Source organism: Cervus canadensis, chromosome 31 (assembly GCF_019320065.1).
Source record: "Cervus canadensis isolate Bull #8, Minnesota chromosome 31, ASM1932006v1, whole genome shotgun sequence".
NCBI lineage: Eukaryota > Metazoa > Chordata > Mammalia > Artiodactyla > Cervidae > Cervus > Cervus canadensis.
The window spans coordinates 17806877-17826602 of record NC_057416.1 but is presented as its reverse complement, the minus strand read 5'-3'; the positions used below and the strand labels follow the sequence as shown (position 1 = coordinate 17826602).

Here is a 19726-nt window from a genome sequence, read left to right as displayed (position 1 = left end):
ATCAGTGTCTCCTAAATTATATTCTTAGGAACAGTTGTCCATGTCAGGTTCTGTAATAAAAAGTTTTGTACATGCTGTTCACTGTGTTCCCTTCTAAGACATTTATAAAAGGACATTGGCATATTAAAAGTTTTGAGAAGTGCCTGTTTAACTTTGTTTTGCCCATTTTTTCCCCACACTGAGATAACCAGTGAATTCCTGTTAACATATTAAAGGATGTTTAGTAGATAAAATTTGGAAAGTGACACTAGACTAATAGAGCTAAACAAGGTTTAATGTGCAGAGAAATAAATTACTAGTTACATGGCCAATTGCCTTCACCAGATTTTGGTTATATTTGGGCTGCTGTAGGTGACACAGATCCATGTGTGTTTCCAGCTATGGTTCTCTTTCAGTTGTTTCTGTGTTTTGTTTTTTCCTTTTATGTCCCATCCTCCCTTGATTTTTCTTTCCCACTCTTTTCCATCTTAAATGTTGAATCTTTAGTTTGGAACTTTCACTAGTGAAAATGGTTTAGTGAGAAAGGTCCAAAATTAAGTTTTAAAGTAATTTAGTAAATTAGTCTGTGTAATTTTTTCATATTTACTGTGTATTTGGTGGGAATGTTTTTATAGCCTGTTGACAATTTTTATTTATCTGACTCTATTAGTAGACTATAAATTAAGTATATCTGGAGTTTTCCATAGACATAGAAATGTATTATTGTAATGTATAAAAACTTATTTTCATTGGTAAGGAATCAAAAACAGCCTGAAGAGGAGGTGGAGAACAGTAGGACACCATGGTTTTATGACCAAGAAGGTGAAGGAGAAAAGCCATTTCTCAAGACTGGATTTGCAGTGTCTGTAGAGAAAACAACAAATAGTAATTGCAAAAATCAACTAGATACCAGTAGGAGAAGACGCCAGTTTGATGAAGTGTCCTTAGAAAGCTTTAACAGTATGCTTGACCCAGTAGATCCAACAACAGTAACTAAAACATTCAAGTCAAGAAAAGCATCTGCACAGGCCAGCCTGGCATCTAAAGATAAAACTCCCAAATCAAAGAGTAAGAAGAGGCATTCTACTCAACCAAAAAGCAGAGTGAAAAATATTGGTAAGTACTGAAATTTGTTGACTGTTGATATGCATAACCATTGGTAACCTTACTCTCACTGTTGTAAATAATTGCAGTGTAGCTAGATGTGTAGGTGCTATTTAGACCCACTTGAACAAAGTCATTTTTTAGTTACCTTTGAACATTTTAAACAAAATGTATCAAGTAGGATTTAATGTTGTAGATATTTTAAAACATGGCATTTATTCTTTTTAGTGCCTTCTTAAAACTTCTTATGTTTCCTATGTATGGTGGTTCCTGTGAGCTTGGAAGTTTTTAATATTCTGTAGTTTAATTTTACATGTAACACTTTATTCATGACTTCTGGCTAGATCTGGGGTGGATTCATTTAAAGAAATGTGGCCCTCTAACTACATTGCAGTCTTTGAATATCATGTAGATGAAATCACTTTTGGAATAAGTTTGCTCTTAATCCTTCAGGAACTGAACCTTAGCTATTACGATAAAGCATTAACTCATATTTTATTGAAGCTTATCATTGAATATCACATTGAAGTTCTCTTTATAGTGTTCACTGCATGCCACTATTTATGATTTTTGAAGAATTTACTGACGTCCAGTGCTAGGTTAAAAATACATTTATTAGCCAAAATCTGAAATATTATAGCTAAATGATGCTCCTTCCAGTTTGCAAGGGACACTTTTTGACTGTGGCCTTGAAAGGTTGTTCTCTGTTCAAGGATATAGTATTTGGTGCTTGAGAACAAAATATTCTAGGCTTATAATCAGAAAAGTTTGAAAACTGACTGTACCCACTGACTCCCTCTCTTGGAAGCTACGATACATATAAGCGTAGTAGGAGATCCAACCAGTCCATCCTAAAGGAAATCAGTCCTGAATATGCATTGGAAGGACTGATGCTGAAGCTGAAATTCCAGTACTTTGGCCACCTGATGTGAAGAGCTGACACATTTGAAAAGACCCTGATGCTGGGAAAGATTGAGGGCAGGAGGAGAAAGGGACAACAGAGGATGAGATGGTTGGATGACATCACCGACTCAATGGACATCGGTTTCGGTGAACTCCGGGAGTTGGTGATAGACAGGGAGGCCTGGCGTGCTGTGGTTCATGGGATCACAAAGAGTCGGACACGACTATGCGACTGAACTGAACTGAACTGAAGGGTCCCAGGGCACTCTGCAGTTAAAAATCCACTTGTGAACTTTGGCAGCATTTATCAAGCATTTTTGGGTAATGGAACCCTTGAAAAATCTGATGAAAACTATGAACATGAAAAAGAATACATGTACATTTTTTTTTCCCCATTCCAATACTTCATGTATCCTAAAGTCCTGGACTCTTACCTCTACTCTCATGTAGAGAGTATGATTTGATGGTTAAACAAATGGATTTGAACAGGGGCAGAATTTTTCTCAGCATACACATTATCATCCTTGAAATAATTTTTCAGTTGTGTAGGTTTAAGAGGAGCTGGTCACTTAGCAGATTAGTTAGTGATCTGAAACCATTCAAATGAATGAAAATACATTTGTGCCTTTTCCATGGCCACTCTTGGTGCCACTAGAGAACATTTGAGTAGATAGTGATCACTTAGCGAGAGTGTCTGGTAACTGAACATCATATTAAAGTCTAATACCTGCCCCAGCAAAGTGCTTTTTTGTCTTGTGAATAAAAGAAAGGAAACTTAACATTTGTTATCGCAGCATTCTCTCTTTCAGCTAATTAATTTGTGTGTACTAGGACAGTGCTCCTTAAATGTTAACATTTCATACAGATCTCCTTGGGAATTTTGTTTAGTGTCAAGAGTCTGATTCAGTCAGTCCCAGGAGGGACCTGACAGTCTTCATTTCTAACAAGCTCCCCAGGGTTGTTGACAGTATTGACGTTGTAGTCTGTGGACTACAGTTTCAGTAACAGGGTCTTAGAGACTCTGAACCAACATTTGGCCATGGCTACCTTAACCTAGAAATCCTGGTGTATTTGTATTTTTGAAATTTGTTTATTTTGAAGAATTATGGTTCCAGATATACAAGTCAACTTTTTTTTTTTACCTTTAGGCAAAGATGGACATTCTAATCTATTTGCTGTCACATTTAAGTATAAAAATATTTGCCCAAAACACAAACATTTGTCAAAGAGGCATTTAAGACCATCTGTCAGTGAGAGTTCCCCTTTAAGGTTCACACACAAAGATAAAAGACCTAGTAGGAGAACCAAATTAATATATGCAGAGTCAAAATAATATGTAGCAAAATCAAGTGACCTAAATCCTTGCTGTTTAGAATGTGAACCACGGACAGGCATAATTTGTATCATCTTGGGGCTTATTAGAATCGGAGACTCTTGGGCCCCACCTTACACCAACATGGCTTTTTAGTACACGTGTTAGCAAGATTCCAGGTGTTTTAATATGCACATGTGCATATTAGAGACTGAGGTGCTGAGCCAGACCGCTCGTTTATGCCTCTGTTCTCTGTGGGGTAGGAGCAGCCATGACTTCTTAGAAAAGAGCATGTTTACTTCGTCTTAAAGGAAGTAGGGATGGAGGTCGATAGAGGGAAGATTGAAAAGCATTCCAAATTCTCGTAACAATAAGAAAAGTAGTATAGAGTCAGGATGGAGCAAGAAGAGAGTTTGAGAGAACTGTGGAAAGAAATAGGATATGGCAAATAGACCAGTACAGTGGGAGTTAAGTTGCTGTTTTGCGAGATAAAGCATAGACATACATACTGTCTCGTATGAACTGTTAATCTGTTTTTTTGCACATGTTGACAGTCTTTCAGAGTTAGCATGCTCAATCTTCGTTTAACTTTGTTTACCATGATGGTAGTGTACCAATGGTGATAATCTTTAGAAGGTCTTTATATATGAAGATATGTATTATTGCATGCAAAGTAAGATTTTACAAATTGTGTGCTAATCATTTTTCAAACTTCAGTTCAAATTCAAATTTTATGAGTTTAGCATAATTTCTTGGCATTACTGGATGGGTACTTGAGTTATCAGACATATAACTTGGTTATCAGACCCATAATTTGGCTCTACGCTACCAGGCCTGTTTCCTCTTTTGATGTTATTAGAGGAGTAGAAGCACATAGTTGAGATGGTCCTTGTTCTTTTGGGAAATTGGTTGGGACTGTTTGTGTAATGACTTTGGGGTTCTACCCAGCCCTGAATCTTTCCATTTCTTCCTTCCCCCGCTCTTTGTGCTCGCTAATGAAGACTGAGGTTAAATAAATGTCCAGCATCAGGCAAGACAAGTCCTGACGGATGTGGCCCTCTTTAGATCCAAGGAGTTTATTACTCACAAAGTCAGAGAAAGGAAGGGTAGCCAAAAGTGCCTGCTCCCTGAGTCCCTTATTCCACCACAAGGGTGACCCCAAGTCGACGGTCGCATCATGAGTGGTGGGACAGCCTGTGGCTTGGGGGCCAGTGCTGGGCTGTAGCCAAGCTGCAGCACAGAATGGACATGTGCCCTCAGTGGGGTGAGGCAGACTTGGTCTCATATTTTATCAGAGCCCAGGAGGACGTGAGAAATTCTTTCATGAAACCTTTCAGGGGAGAGAGAGAGGGAGGCTCCTGTGTTCCATGTTACAGGGGGACGGTAAGGCCTTCTCCCAAGATTTAGATTCATTGATGATTCAGTGCTTCTCTGTGTGACTACATGGAAGGTCTCCAGGAGGCCATGGCTGAGCTCTTTCCCTATAATGGTGATTCAGCTGGCTGTGTCAGCCACTTTTGCTGAGGAAAACAGAATGGAGGTAAGGGAAGGAATGATGAAGTGAGACAGGAAATAACCCCCTTATGTGAATAAGGAACATCATAGTTACTGCTATTGTTATATCAGCTGGCCTGGCGAGTGTTACTCTGAAGTATTACTAACTTTAATTAAATCTCCGGCTTTCCTGTAGAATTACTATTAAAGTGCTCCAAAGAGAAACTAATCAACAGTAGTACCCTAATTTTGGAAATCTAGCCCTTGATATTTTATATCTGAGACTCATGTAAAACCATGGTTTCCTCCCCCCCCCCCCCCCCCCCCCCCCCCCCCCCCCCCCCCGCCTTTTTTGGTAGCATCTTAAAAATTATAGCATGTTTCTCTGAACAGTTTCAGCTCTTTTGGAGGATGGCTGAATTTTTTTTTTAACTGCTCCCTGAAGAGAATTTTGTGTATGCTACATAATACATATTTTAATTTTGATTAGAATTCATTCAGCACTTTTCACATGATTCAGTAACAGCAGTCAGAAACTTAATTTCATTTATATAAATATTCTTATTAGAACGCATGCTTGGTCAGTCATGTCTGACTCTTTGTGACCCTATGGACCATAGCCCATGAGGCTCCTCTTGTCTATGGGATTCTCCAGGCAAGAATACTAGAATGGGTTGCCATGCCCTCCTCCAGGTGATGTTCCTGACCCAGGGATCAAACCCATGTCTCCTGCATTGGTAGGTGGATTCTTTACCGCTGCGCCACCAGGGAAGCTTTTCTTACTAGAATGACATACTTCATTTTCTTTGATCTATGTTTGCTGTTAATTAAATGAGCAATAGTACTACCATTCATATCATTTTACCTGTTACTTTTGGCAAACATACCTTTTATTGCTGTTTTGTGTAATAGTCTACAGTAGCCAAGAGAGCTCTTTTTCTAATAAGCTTCATGCAAAATGAATTAGGGCGGCTTGAGAATCTGGGAGACCAACAAATAAATCAGGAACCTGTGTATGAGATGATAAAGTCCTAACTTGAATGATGGCTTTAGAGAAAGAAAGGGAAGTTGAATCCGGATAGGATATCACAGAAAAGAAACTGACAGTATCTTGGGAACGTATTTATTACTAACAGTAGCTATTGTGATTTGGAGATAGAAGCAGCAAGGCTTTAGGATCTGCTGGCTCTTGCAGAGAGTGTCTGGAGCAAAAGTCAGAGCTCTGTGGTTCTCAGAGAAAACTTGGTTGGAGGAAATCCATGCAACCCCTTCTGTGAGAAGGGCACCTCGTTCCCTTCGAAGAGTAGCAGTCTTTTGCCACTTTCAAGGTACTCATGGGAAAGGGTGTCACTGGAAAAGGAGGTGGCATCCTGCCTACCCTGAACATGGTAGAGCATACACCTTTGCAGCTGATGAGACTGAGGAATCGAGAGGCTTCCTTTTATTGTCTTGATGGGAGGCTGACAACTTACTAGCCAGAACATTGCTTCACTGTAGGCATGAGACTTGCAGGCACTATCAGTGTGCTGCCATTAAAGCTCCCCAGCAGTTGGGTCCAGCCTTAAGGGTAGACGAGAGTTGTGACTAACCCAGTGAAGGTAACAGTGCACATAGAAGGGACCAGCAGTCAGAGAGAAGACATAGAAGCTGACCACTAGAACAGGTAAAGGCTAGTAAAAACAGAATCATTGAAGGAAATACTCACTTGATTGAAATAAGAATACTTAAGCAGATAGAATTATTTTTAAAAAGCAGGTTGAGTTATAAATTCTTTAGAACTAGAAAAAATGATTTTCACATTTAATGTCTAGATTATTTGAAAAAGAGGATGAATGCTATTAAGTTCCAAATTACTGGCCTAGAAAATTAAAGGGAAGAACTGTGTCATTGCACAGAGCAGAAAGTGCTGTGCCGTGTTTAGTTGCTCAGTCGTGTCTGACTCTTTGCGATCTCATGGACTATAGCCTGTCAGGCTTCTCTGTCCCTGAGGTTTATCTAGGCAAGAATACTAGAGTGGGTTGCATGATTTCCTTCCCAACCCAGGGATTGAACCCACGTCTCCCGCCTTGCAGGTGGATTCTTTACTGTTGGGGCCACCAGAGAAGCCAGAAAGTACTAAGAAATAAAAGAAAGAGGGAAATGATTATAGGCATAAAGACAAATCTTGGGAGCGGATAACACAAGGAGTTCTAGAGAAGGAAAAAAATAGGTGGGAAGGCAATTATTAAATAATAAAAGAGTATCTTTAATGACGGAAGACTCAAGACTGCAGATCAAAATAGTTGACCGTTGTCTAGCCAGGAGACACAGAGAGAATGTACACACCCTCATGAGTTCTCTTCTCTGACAAAGTGCTCATCTTCACCTGTCAAGATGAAAAGAAAATGTTGGCGTGTCCTGTCTTTATAGAAACAATGTATGAATGAGATAGAGACCTGTATATAGTGGAAGGTGAAAAGGAGAGGTAACAGTTCAGTAAAGAAAGCAGTAGTTTAATCTCAATTATTAATATAAATTCAGAAGTAAAATATGAGCAAATTTAATCTGCCCCTCAAAAGAATATTAGAATGTTGAAATGTAATCATGATTTATTATCAGGAAATCTGTCAGCATAGTTTATTGTATCAAATACATTACAGGACAAATCATGTAGTCATAGAGGTAGATTAGATAGAATTTTATGTCATTCCTAATGAAAATGCACCTAAAAAGGGAGGCAGTTACTTAACTATAATAAAAGCTGTTAGCTGATGCCAGTTACAAGCACTGCTGTAGTGAAAATACTCAAGAGATAGAAATTAACTGGAATTCCCTCTCTGCCACCATCATTATTAAGCATTGTTTGTAAAGTATCTTGGCTAGATTAAATGATTGGAATAAATGTTTGAAAAGGTGGGAAGCATGTTTTTATTTTTTTCTTAGCTAGCCCAAGAGACACTGGAAAATAGCTACCTAAGTTAACTAAGTAATTATGAAATAAGGTTATGAAATAAGTGTGTAAATATTTTTCTTTATCATAGTATTAATAATACCCAGTAGAAATGGAAGTGGTGGAGAGTATTTTCTTCATAGTAGTATCCAGAGCTACTGGGACAAAAAATCCTAAGGAATAAATTTAGCAAGAAATGTACTAGATCTACAGAAAAACTGAAGAACATGAAATAAGATTTCATATAAGCAAATATAAAAACATAATTGTGTTCTTAAGTTAGAATGTATAAAATTAGTTAATGTCAGTTCTCTGCAAATTAATAAGTACCTCAAGTGAGATTCCGTTTTGAATCTCCATGGATTGTTTTGTAAACAGGGCAAAAGATTTCAAAGCTTATATGGAAGGAGAGATGTCCAAAATTAGCTAAGAAAAGAAGTTAGATAGGACTTGCCTTACCAGATGTTTAAACATACTGTAAAACTTCTGTGGCACTGGAATAAATAAGTTAAACAGATGGAATGTCCAGAAATAAAACCCAACAAATAAGGGAGACTTAATGTATCAACCAAGCTTGCATTTTAATTCAGTGGAAAAAGTGTAGGTATAACCAGCTATTCATGTGGAACAAAATTAAGTTGAATTTCTATGTTGTGCTAGATACCAAAAGCAAAGAGATTAACAACAAAACTTGGAAATTTTAATAGAAATTTTGATAGAATATATATATAACCTATGGTTGGGGTAGCACTTCCCTCATAGCTCAGTCGGTAAAGAATCTGCCTGCAATGAGAGAGACCCGGGTTTAATTCTTGGGTTGGGAAGATCCTCTGGAGAAGGAAATGGCAACCCATTCCAGTATTCTCGCCTGGAGAACTCCATGGACAGAGGAGCCTGGCAAGCTGCAGTCCATGGGATTGCAAGCTGCCACCATGGGACCACCATCATGGTTGCGAAAGAATTTTTAAGCCAAGACCTGTTATTTACAAAAGGTATATAAAAGCAGACATTTGATTATTTAATACTCCTTATTCTTCTGTCTATTATGGACATATATAGACTAGATATGATTCTTATATTTACTAATATTGTAAAATTGTTAACTTGGAGTCTAGTAGAGAATTTGGGTTATGTGAGGTCTACCATGTAGTTTGAGTTGGGGATATATTCACTGAGGTGAATATCAAAGGACAGTGAAGTGTTAGAATTGATTACCCCATGCCTCCAAAGACTATTACAAAGGTATTTCTAAGACATATTCTTTACTGTTTTGATTTCTTTTTTTTTTTTTGATTTCTTCTTAAACAAGGCCCTCACAACTTTATAAATTGAGTTACTCATACTATTTCACTATGGAAATTAATTTCCCTTTCAGTTTGAGTTAGTTGCAACTGATAACAGTTGTCAATTTTTTTACTCAAGGGTATGAAAGTGCCAGTATGTCTAGCACATGTGAACCTTGCAAAAGTAGAAACAGACATTCAGCCCAGACTGAAGAACCCGTTCAAGCAAAAGTACTCAGCAGAAAGAATCATGAGCAGCTGGAAAAAGTAATAAGAAATAGTAGGTCTACAGAAATATCTTCAGGTATGTTCTGTTTTGGTTTGTTATAATTTAAGGACTTATTCATCCTAGATTTGAAAAGCTATATTAAAACTAGCTGAAAATTGATCTATCACACTTTCCTATCACGTGTAAGGTTTTATAGTAGAATTTAAGTACACAATTCTTGATCCCAAAAATGTAAACTGGAAATATTAATATATTTTATTATTACTGTGATACTGTCTTTTGATGCATTTTGATAAAACTGTGGATAAGCAAACTAGTTGACATTAATTTGGTTCTCCTAATTTGAAATTCTGATAATATTATCTGAATAAGAATTCCATATAAAATCTTAACCATTCCCCTACTTAAGATCTTCGGCCTTCACCATGCCTACAGGAGAACGTCCTGTTGCCTTAATGCAACATATCTGGCCAGCAGAGATTTGATTCCTTCCTGCCTGCCTCTCCAGACTCCTTTCTCACACCCTCTGCCTTGAACTTGACTCTCTCAGTGGCACTGAACTGACATTTTTCATAGCCACCGCAAGAGTTGTCTCACCTCGACAGTTGCCTTTTTTGCCTCAAGTCCTTTTCTTTGTAAGCCCTTTTATCTGCTGGCTCTTAAATAAAATCTTAATTCTGCAATTATATCCAAGTCCAAGCAGGGATAGGTTCCCTTTTCCTTTTTGTTTTTCTGTCAAAGCCTGTGTAAACCTCTTCTGTTGCCTGTAATTACATTATACAGTATTCACCTGTTTAGTGTCTGTATTGCTTTTTTGAGTCCCTTGGCAATAGATAATCTTTTTTCATATTTGTATCTTAAATGTTAGCATGGTACCTAACACATGGTAGGCACTCAGTGAGTGTTTATTGTATGAATGGAGTCATGTATTTGCCACCATTTTAGTTTAAATATGTACTGGTACTTTCCTGATTTATAAAGAATAAGTACCTCTCAAAGAAATATGGAGAAAGAGTCAGTAAATATGAACTCTAAATTTTCAATTGTCCATAAGACCCTTCATGAAAATGATAATCGTAACTACCATTTATATTATGCTTTACTGTTTACAAATTAAATAAATTATTCATCTCATTTGAACTTCATAATCCTATGAATTTATTTTCATTTTGTAGATGAGGAAACATTATTACAGGGGGATACCTATTTTTTCTCAGTGCTCATAAAAGACCAGTAATATAAACTGGTCTGGTTTAACTGGTTCTTGGGGGGAAAAAGTCATGCCTTTAACTCAGTAATTGTACTTGTAGGCATGCATTGTAAAGGAAACAAAAGTGAAAGAAGAAATTGGGATTTAGGTATTGACTAAACATTTTGATTCCAACTATATTAAACAAATATCTGGATTAAAAAGTGTATGAACATCAGAGTATTAATAATGGTTTTATTATCTTTAAACTCCTCAATATTTTCTAAAACTTATAATGAGTTTATTTTTCATATTTTGAAATGACTTCTTCAAGGTCATATTGCTAGCAAATGGTAGAGCTGAGGTTTCAATCCTAGTCTCCTCTTAAGTCCAGGATCCTTTTGTCAATACATCAATTCTGTTTTTCTGACCCCAGCATTTTATTGAAATTTTGTAGTTTCCATCTCCTTTCACTATCTTTATCAAATAGTGATGTTGTCAAACAGTAAACAGTTAGGTGAAGGTTGGGGAAGGGCACTAAATTGATAGGCTTAATAAATTAGTTATCATTACCTAAATAGTTGATAGTTGGTCATAGTACTTCAGATCTTATTACTGTCACTTAGAAACATGACCATCAAATTTTGATGAACTAAAAAATGTTGGAATAATATAAATATTTCTTTTTTGCAGAAGACTTAATTTTGGTATTAACCATTACCCTAAAGTTCGTTATAGCATGTAATAGTAGTTTTCGTTACATGATCATTTGATTGTAACATCTAAGGCCGCTAGTATTGAACTGTATACAGTTCAGTATGGTCCTCTTGTCCCTCGAGGATTGTGGAAAGTTCCCCTTGATGTGTATGCTTCTATGAGTGAATGGTGAAAGTTTACTATATGAGGGTCATATCAGTCATATCAACACAAGTTTATAGCAGATCATTTGATATTTTCCCCAAAGAGATTATTTTTAACTAGAGCATAAACCATACCTTGTGATGACATTTCAGTTCAGGCAAACGATTTTAAAGAAATTTGCTTATTTCTTTTTTTTTCATTCATTTATTCATATTATAGACCCTGTCTTTACTATTCATACACATTTTATGTTCATCCTTATGTCTGCCCTTTCCTACAGCACATGCTAGGAGAATACTACAGCAGTCTAACAGAAATGCATGCAATGAAGCGCCAGGTAACAATCTGCTTAGTTCTGGTGTCCGCTTTTTGTTAAATTTTACCATTGGTCCTAAAAATCCTTAGTTTTATTGTTCTAATTGTTTTTTTAGATTTAGTTTAGTGTGTATATGTTATTTCGCTGGTAAAAGTGAAAGAGAATTCATACTCATTAAATTCTGAAGCTTTTCATTTATTATTTTTGGTTGGTAAAATTGCCTGCTCTTCTCCTACTTTCATTTTCTGTTAGTGTGTGTAACATAACCAACACATTCACGTGGGTAATAGAGAACTTTTTTATAATTTAATGTTTTATTTGAAGTCATTTATTTTGTATTCTTTAAATGCTTATGAGCGTTAATGTTTTTGGAAGCAAAGATATAGTTGTTTTTATTCTTAGCTCTGATTTACAGCGTTAAGTATTGTGTATGATTTCTGTTGTAGTTCTTATTTTTTTCTTACCAGTCCACACCTGTAAAAAAATAAACCATTGAACAGAACAACTGTGACATGCAAAGACCATGATTAATAAAGGCCATGGAAAATTGCAGAATGCTATTTTTATCTTTAAACTATGAATATTCATTAGACATGTATGATTTAGAATTGTAAATATTCTTTAATGCCTCCTCTGCTACACATAAGTGAAAAAGAAAAGTCTGTTATGAACCTTAGGGGAATTTAAAGAAAAGCAAAAACAAGGATCTATCACAGATGAAGTTAAATATATCAGTGGCACTTCCTAAAGAAAAGAGCTCTGAAGAAAGTAGGATAAAAACAAGATGGAGACATAGAAATTTGGCTGAGGGCAAAGATTTTTCTAGGTTAAACTAGTGCACCTCAGTCCAGAAAGAGAATGGTAAAAACGTTCCACTTCTCTATTGTAGAGATGAAGCATATGTTTGCTATAATTCATTATTTGGAAATAATTTAGTCTTTAGTGATATATAATTTACAGTGATCATTTTATCACATACAGAGGTATGAAAGATGTCATTAAATATGCTTTGTTCCTATATCTTTAAGATAAAAATAATTTTTTAAAACAACTGATCAAACTATAATATAGTGTATGAATTGGGAAAGTTTGTATGATGTCACATCTTATCTGGATTTTTCCTATAAGTAGAAATTTCCTACAGAGATAGTTCCAGTTCCTGCTCATAATAAATATTTTTATAGTAACAGTGCATCATAGTATATCATTTCATTTTATACTCATAAATGTCTGAGGCACAGTAGGGACATTGTGTATTTATTATCCTTATTATTTTATGCTTGTGGAAATTGAGGCCTGAGGATGTTAATTTGTTTAGCAAGTTAATGGAAAGTTTTTTCATTAAACCACATTTGCTTTGCGTTTTAAAAATTTCTCTCTTGGAAAAAGTGAATTAAATCTTAATGATCTTTCAATATTTATTTGAAAGCACAATGTATTAAAAACACTTAACATTTCAAATTCCCTCTCTTGAAAATTTAGCACTACTTTTTGTGAACTTAAAATGAACTTAAACTTAAGTATTTGTCTATTTGTGGTTCTACAATTACTTTAGAAAGTTCATAGAGTTTGATAGCTAGAAGAACACTTGGAAATTTTTTTTCGTACCGTAGAGAACTCAAAATGGGAACAGTTCCTAATTTATGTTTTTAAAAGTAAAGGTATGACTGTGTACCTTTAAGGGTGAACCTTTAAGGGTGATAACTCTTTGTTATAAATAAATACATGCAACAGAAATGTTGCTAAAAATAGAATGATACCTAGATTCTCTGAAACTGAAAAGTTCATTTGGGCCGCTGCTTGCTTCAGCTTATACTGAGTGTGTCAGTAAGACACTGTAGTAACATTGTGCCTGTTTTGTTACATTTACAAATTGAGTTTTTCATCAGTACAGCAGGATAGTGGAGATTTGAGAATCAGTGGACCTAACTAGTTAAACCTTACAGTAGTAGGTCTCCTTGGCAGCATTTAGTTTGTTCTCAACATTAGCAAAATAAATTTTCTTTTCTGTAAAAAAGTTCTTAGTAGCAAAAAAAGAAAATGATTTGCTATTCACTTATTTTATTCAACTGCTGAACGATTTCCACTGATTATTCCTATGAAACATGTAAAGTTTTCCAGATATTTTTCACTGAGAAATAACTTTGGTCTAAGTAATGCTAGATAATGTTATTTCTCTAGAAAGTAGTATGTATCTTGAGATTTTTAGAATTATTTTTATCCTGGTAATTATTAAGATTCTCTTTTTACTTTAAAAGCTCTGAGATAGAATTGTGTTCTGATTTTTAAGTAATTTAAAGTTGAGAGTAATGATCCAAGTTCATAGAAATAGTCAGGAATTTATTTCACCAATCTTAACTTTCTGATCTTTAATATCTTCCAGAAACCGGGAGTGATTTTTCCATGTTCGAAGCTTTGCGGGATACCATTTATTCTGAAGTAGCTACGTTGATTTCTCAAAATGAATCTCGTCCACATTTTCTTATTGAACTCTTCCATGAGCTTCAGCTACTTAATACAGACTATTTGAGACAGAGGGCTTTATATGCATTGCAGGTATCTTGTACCTAACATTCTGTTTCCTCTGCTTTCTGGTACTGCCAGTTTTCCCAATTCTCTCTGTTTACTTTCTTAGATTGAAGTATGTCCTTGTTCCATAAGTATTTCAATCTGTTTCTTTATGTATTTCCATGCTGTTTTAATAATCTTCTTATATAGCTGAAGCGGCTTTAGGTAAAAGTCTTTTTCTGACAGTTTTTCATTGTATTGTCCTGTTATATCTTCCTCATAGTTAATTTTTGAGGTTGGGAGGATTGCCTTTTTTCTACTCTCTGCTTCTACAAATTAAATGTTTTTCATAAATAGCTGTCTTCTCTCCTTATATTAGGACATAGTATCCAGGCATATTTCTGAGAACCATGAAAAACAAGGAGAAAATACGAAGTCAGTGAATTCTGGTACTTGGATAGCATCCAACTCAGAACTTACTCCCAGTGAAAGCCTTGCTACTACTGATGATGTAAGCTGATAATGATTAATGAAATGTAGACAAAATTTCAATATGCAGCTAACAAGTTAAGTAGTTTGTTAATAAATTGTGATTATACCCTATATTTAGTTTTTAGCTTTTTTCGAAAGCTAAGTGTAATGTATTGCTTAATTTTGAGGTGAGGTATAAAATTCAGTCAAGATAGGATGGCAAACACCGAAAGTTACATAGAAATGATAGCTTATAAGGTCTAAAATAACCATATTTATATCTCCTTTGTCCAACATAGGAGTTGAGTCATAATAACTCAGTTGGTAAAGAATCTGCCTGCAATGTAGGAGACCCTGGTTTGATTCCTGGGTTGGGAAGATCCGCTGGAGAAGTGATAGGCTACCCACTCCAGTATTCTTGGGCTTCCCTTGTGGCTCAGCTGGTAAAGAATCCGCCTGAAATGCGAGAGACCTGGGTTCAGTCCCTGGGTTGGGAAGATCCCCTGAAGAAGGGAAAGGCTACCCACTCCAGTATTCTGGCCTAGAGAATTTCATGCACTATATAGTCCATGGGGTCGCAAAAGAGTCAGACACGACTAAGCAACTTTCACTCAATCACACATTTAGTAAAAATTTTTGTGTTCATTCAAGACATTTGAGTAAATCATACAGCAATTAGACCACAGAACCCTTGAGTAAATACAAGATAAATTGTGTTTTGGGGTTAGAAGAGAAGGTAGACAAAAGAAAGCCTGGAAGAAAATGTAATTTAATGTATTAAAACTGTTGAAGAAAATTTTGAGTAAAGTAAAAAGGGCCTGGAAATGGAATATTGATGAGGGAAGTATATATTTTCAATAAACTATGTTCTCCAAATAGCACCTACTTTGCACATAGTGGATTGAATGTATGCCAACTGCTAGGAGACTGAGGAGGTGATGAGCTCAGTATTTGGAAATCATCTGTTTAAAAGTTCAGACCCTGATTCTATTTTAAAAGATTATATGTGTGTGGTCCTGGGATAGCAAGTATGTTCTTTTTTATACCACCTTTAGCACCTGAATGTTCATGGATCAGAATACCATAATTGATTAGCAAATATCTGCTATGATTATGGAGTTGGAAGCATATTATTGTGTTTCTTTCCATGGTAATATGATAACATGAGCTTTTTTCCTGAAAAGATAGTGTTTTTTCCAGAGATCATCTTCTTTTCTTCATGTATAGTAATTTCCTTACAATTATTGAGGACTTCGAAATTTTTGCTCTGTTTTTGCTCCTGTGTTTAAAATGGTACTTCCCCAAGTCATCTTTTCTGCTTAAAAATTTTCTTCACTAGTCTCCAGCCCTTAAACTACTATGAACATAAACCTGTGTACAAAAAGTACGTGGTTTTGATTGACTTTATTACCAAATATAAGTTACTGTAACAGATTGGTACTTGGGATTAATTGTTATTATAACCAGTTGAAAATTGTGGGCTCTTTTTTGGTGGGAAATGAAGTGTTCCATAAAACATAGGAGGTACTAGCTTATATTAAATTTATTAAACTTGAAATGACTGAGAGAGCATGAAGAATGTCTTTTTTTAAAAATCTTTTTTAGTAATTTTATATCCTTAACTCTAGTGCCTTTTTATCCAAATTTCATATAGGCAGCATTACTTTCAATTATTTTAAAGGATTTGAGCCCATTGTTTTGCACCATCAACAGTAAATTTGGAAAATTGAGCTACAACTTACAATATAATTAACCTGACAAGCTTTTAAAGTTAAATAAGATTTAAAGATGCAGTAATACTTTGTAAGTAGGTGTATTAGCTTAGGCTGGTTCACTAAAATACTGTAGACTGAATGGCTTAAAGAACAGAGATTTATTTCTCACGATTCTGGAGGCTAGGAAGTCCTAAGACTGTTGTACCAACAGACTCGGTTCTTGGTGAGGACCCTCTTCCTGGCTTGCAGATGGCCACCTTCTCCCTGTATCTTTGTGCAATGAGAGAAAGCTCTGACGTCTCTTCCTTGTCTTTAAAGGGTCATCAAGGGGACTCTACCCTCGTGACTTCATTTAAATCTGATTACCTCTCAGACGCCCTACCTCCTAATATCTCCACATTGGGAGTTAAACTTCAGTATATAAATTTTGTGGGGGACACAGAAATTCATTCCATTACCATAGGGACTTGGCAGAAATAACTATACTTAGAATTACTTTTAAATAACTAAATCAGTTCTTTAATTTTCCATCTAAAACTTAAATTCTTCATTTATGTCATCATCTTCCCTATATTAATGTCATTTAGTCAGCAGCAGTGCTAGCATAACGTCCAGTGTTTGTATCCACAGATCCAGAGCAGTGCTAGCCACTAGAACATTCTCCAGTGGTGGAAATGTCTTAAAATCTGCATTGTGTAGTACAGTATCTATTAGCACACGTGGCTTTCGAGCACTAATGTGGCTAACGGGATTGAGGAACTAAATTTTAAATGTTGTTTAACTAGCTGCATGGCTAATGGTTACCATATTGGGTGGTTATAGAGTCTCATTCTCCATGTTACTAAGCCAGGGTCCTTGGAGTTCCATTTATGGAGGTTTTCACATACCTTTTAGGGCATGTAAACATTTCCATGCCATGAAAGAGAGAACTGAGGTGGTCATCTGGAGATTATAAGTTAAGGAGGACGAGGAATTGAGGTTTAGGAAGAGGAAGAAACAGTTTCCATCATCTGCTCCAGGTGCTGTAAAATGGCAAAGGCACATGGACCTTTGGGTCTTGCTTGAAGGTGTAACAAAATGTTTCCATTTCTTAAAACATGTTCCCTCATGCCAGAATTTCCTTTATAATCAGGGACAGACCTTTCATTTCATAATTTAAGAGAAACTTTAAAAGATCAGTAACTAGGAAAGAAGATAGTTGTGAAATGAGTTTCAGTCAAAATATAATTGAGATTCCCTCCTACTCACACTGTACACAAAAATAAATTTGAAACTACTTTATAGTACTAGAAGGAACTTCTCTGGTGACTCAGTGGTAAAGAATCCACCTTCCAGTGCCGGAGACACAGGTTCTATTGCTGGGTCGGGAAGATTCCCTGGAGGAGGAAGTGGCAACCCACTCCAGTATTCTTGCCTGGGAAATTCCATGGACAGAGGAGCCTGACAGGCTACAGTCCATGGGGTCTCAAAAGAGTCAGACACAACTTAGTCACTAAACAATAATAACAGCACTGGAAAAGTTAAAACTATAAAACTTACAAAAGAAAAGAAAACTATGATTTTGACATGAGAGATTTTGTAGGACACAGCACTAAATATGAAAGGAAAAAAATTAATACATTGGACTTCATCAAAATAAAATCCTGCTTTTCAAAAGATACGGTTAGAAAACAGCCTTAGTACATATATCTGGCAAATGACTATATAAAAAGCCTGACTATATAAAGGACTTCTAAAACTTGTAAGAAATCGACTCAAGGGACTCCCTGGCAGTCCAGTGGTTAAGGCTTCGTGCTTCCAGTGCAGGAGGCCTGGGTTCAATCCCTGGTTGGGGAACAAGGATTCCATATGCCATGGGGTGCGTCCAGAAAAAAAAATCAACTCATAAAAATGAGCAAGAGATTTGAACATGTGCTTCACAAAAGAAGATATATAAATGGCCAGTGTGCAAATTAAAACCACATGAGATTCAACCTCACACCTGCTAGAAAAGCTGAAATCTAAAAGATGGACAATAAGAAGTGTTGGTGTGAACTTGAGAAACGGTTGGAACTTTCATACTGCTTGTAGGATTGTAAAAATTGTAACAACCACTTTGGAAGGCATTTGGGCAGTTCTTGTAAAGTTAAACATAAACTTGGCATGTGACCCAGCAATTTCTCTTCTAGGTGTTCATCCAAGAGAAATGAAAACATGTCCACAAATACTTGTACACTAATGTTAATAGCATCTTTAGTCATGATAGCCTCAAACTGGAAACATCAACAGATAAATGGATAAACAAACAGTGGTATATCCATACAATGGAATACTATTTCAGTCATTAAAAAAATAATGAACCTCTGAAACACAGCAACATGGATTAATTTCAGAAACATACTGAGTGAAAGAAGCAAGACACCGAAAAGTATATACTGAGTGATTCCACTTATATAAGGTTCTAGAAACAGCAAAACTAATCTCTGGTGATAGAAATCATGTGAGTGGGGAGTAGAGGACACAAAGGAACTCTCTGGGCTGATGGAAATGGTCTTATCTTTAGGAAAGATGGTTGCCTCAGTGCATATATTTTTCAAAACTCATCAGACTGTACACTTAATGGGTGCATTGTTGTATGTAAATTATATTTCAATAAAAATTTTTAAAAATATAAATGATGCTGTCAGTGTTTTTCTTCTGATGTGAGACAACCAGATATCATAGTAAAGTATTAGATATTGTTAGAGTTTGAAGATAGAATTTCCCTGAGGGTGTGGAAGTAATGTTACCTTTTCCAAGTTAGAATTTAATTAGTAGCTGGTACTATGTATTTTCATCTCCATAATGACAAAGTGTTCTGCAAAGTTACTTAATATTTTGATATTCTCTGTGACTCTGTATTCAACCATATAACTTTAATTATATCACAGTTTTAAGTGTTTTATGCAAATAGTTTCTATGTTAAATTTTTAATATTAATCATAAAATTTTTAAAGGAATACTAGTGACTTTTATTTGTTTTTTTGTTTGTTTGTTTTTTGTTTTTTTAAACTACAACTTAGGAAACTTTTGAGAAGAACTTTGAGAGAGAAACACATAAAATAAGTGAGCAAAATGATGCTGATAATGCTAGTGTATCTTCAACTTGTGAACCTTTTGCAACAGATGTTCTGGGTAAGCAGATTTTTTTGTAATCTTAGAACATGACTTTAATAAAGTCTTTGAATTGCATTGATAAGGAAACAAAAGTTTAGTAAGGGAAGGTGTGGTAGAAAGAATGTGAACTTAAAACACTATCCATCCATCAGTCTAAATTCAGCCATCTCTTGACTGTTAACTCTTTGACTTTGGGCCAGTCATCTCACCTTTCTGACTTTCTGCATATACTTAGGAAATGGGGTCTTATTTACCATGCTCTGTTCTTGTGAAAAATATGCAGTTTTCTAGCATGCAT

At 35.8% G+C, this 19726-nt stretch overlaps 1 protein-coding gene across 16 annotated transcripts in view; it reads left to right on the top strand.

Moving 5' to 3' along the window:
- Positions 1–19726, top strand: part of PCM1 (pericentriolar material 1) — an 85376-nt gene that overhangs the window by 47883 nt on the left and 17767 nt on the right. For 9 of the 16 annotated variants that reach the window (XM_043454059.1, XM_043454063.1, XM_043454062.1 and 6 more), the window contains 6 exons: positions 737–1095; positions 9144–9308; positions 11564–11620; positions 13983–14155; positions 14487–14618; positions 19335–19446. In XM_043454059.1, the coding sequence (XP_043309994.1) occupies positions 737–1095; positions 9144–9308; positions 11564–11620; positions 13983–14155; positions 14487–14618; positions 19335–19446 (998 nt within the window). The remainder of the gene's footprint in view (positions 1–736; positions 1096–9143; positions 9309–11563; positions 11621–13982; positions 14156–14486; positions 14619–19334; positions 19447–19726) is intronic. The other 7 variants (XM_043454061.1, XM_043454057.1, XM_043454060.1 and 4 more) reach the window with 1 other exon arrangement.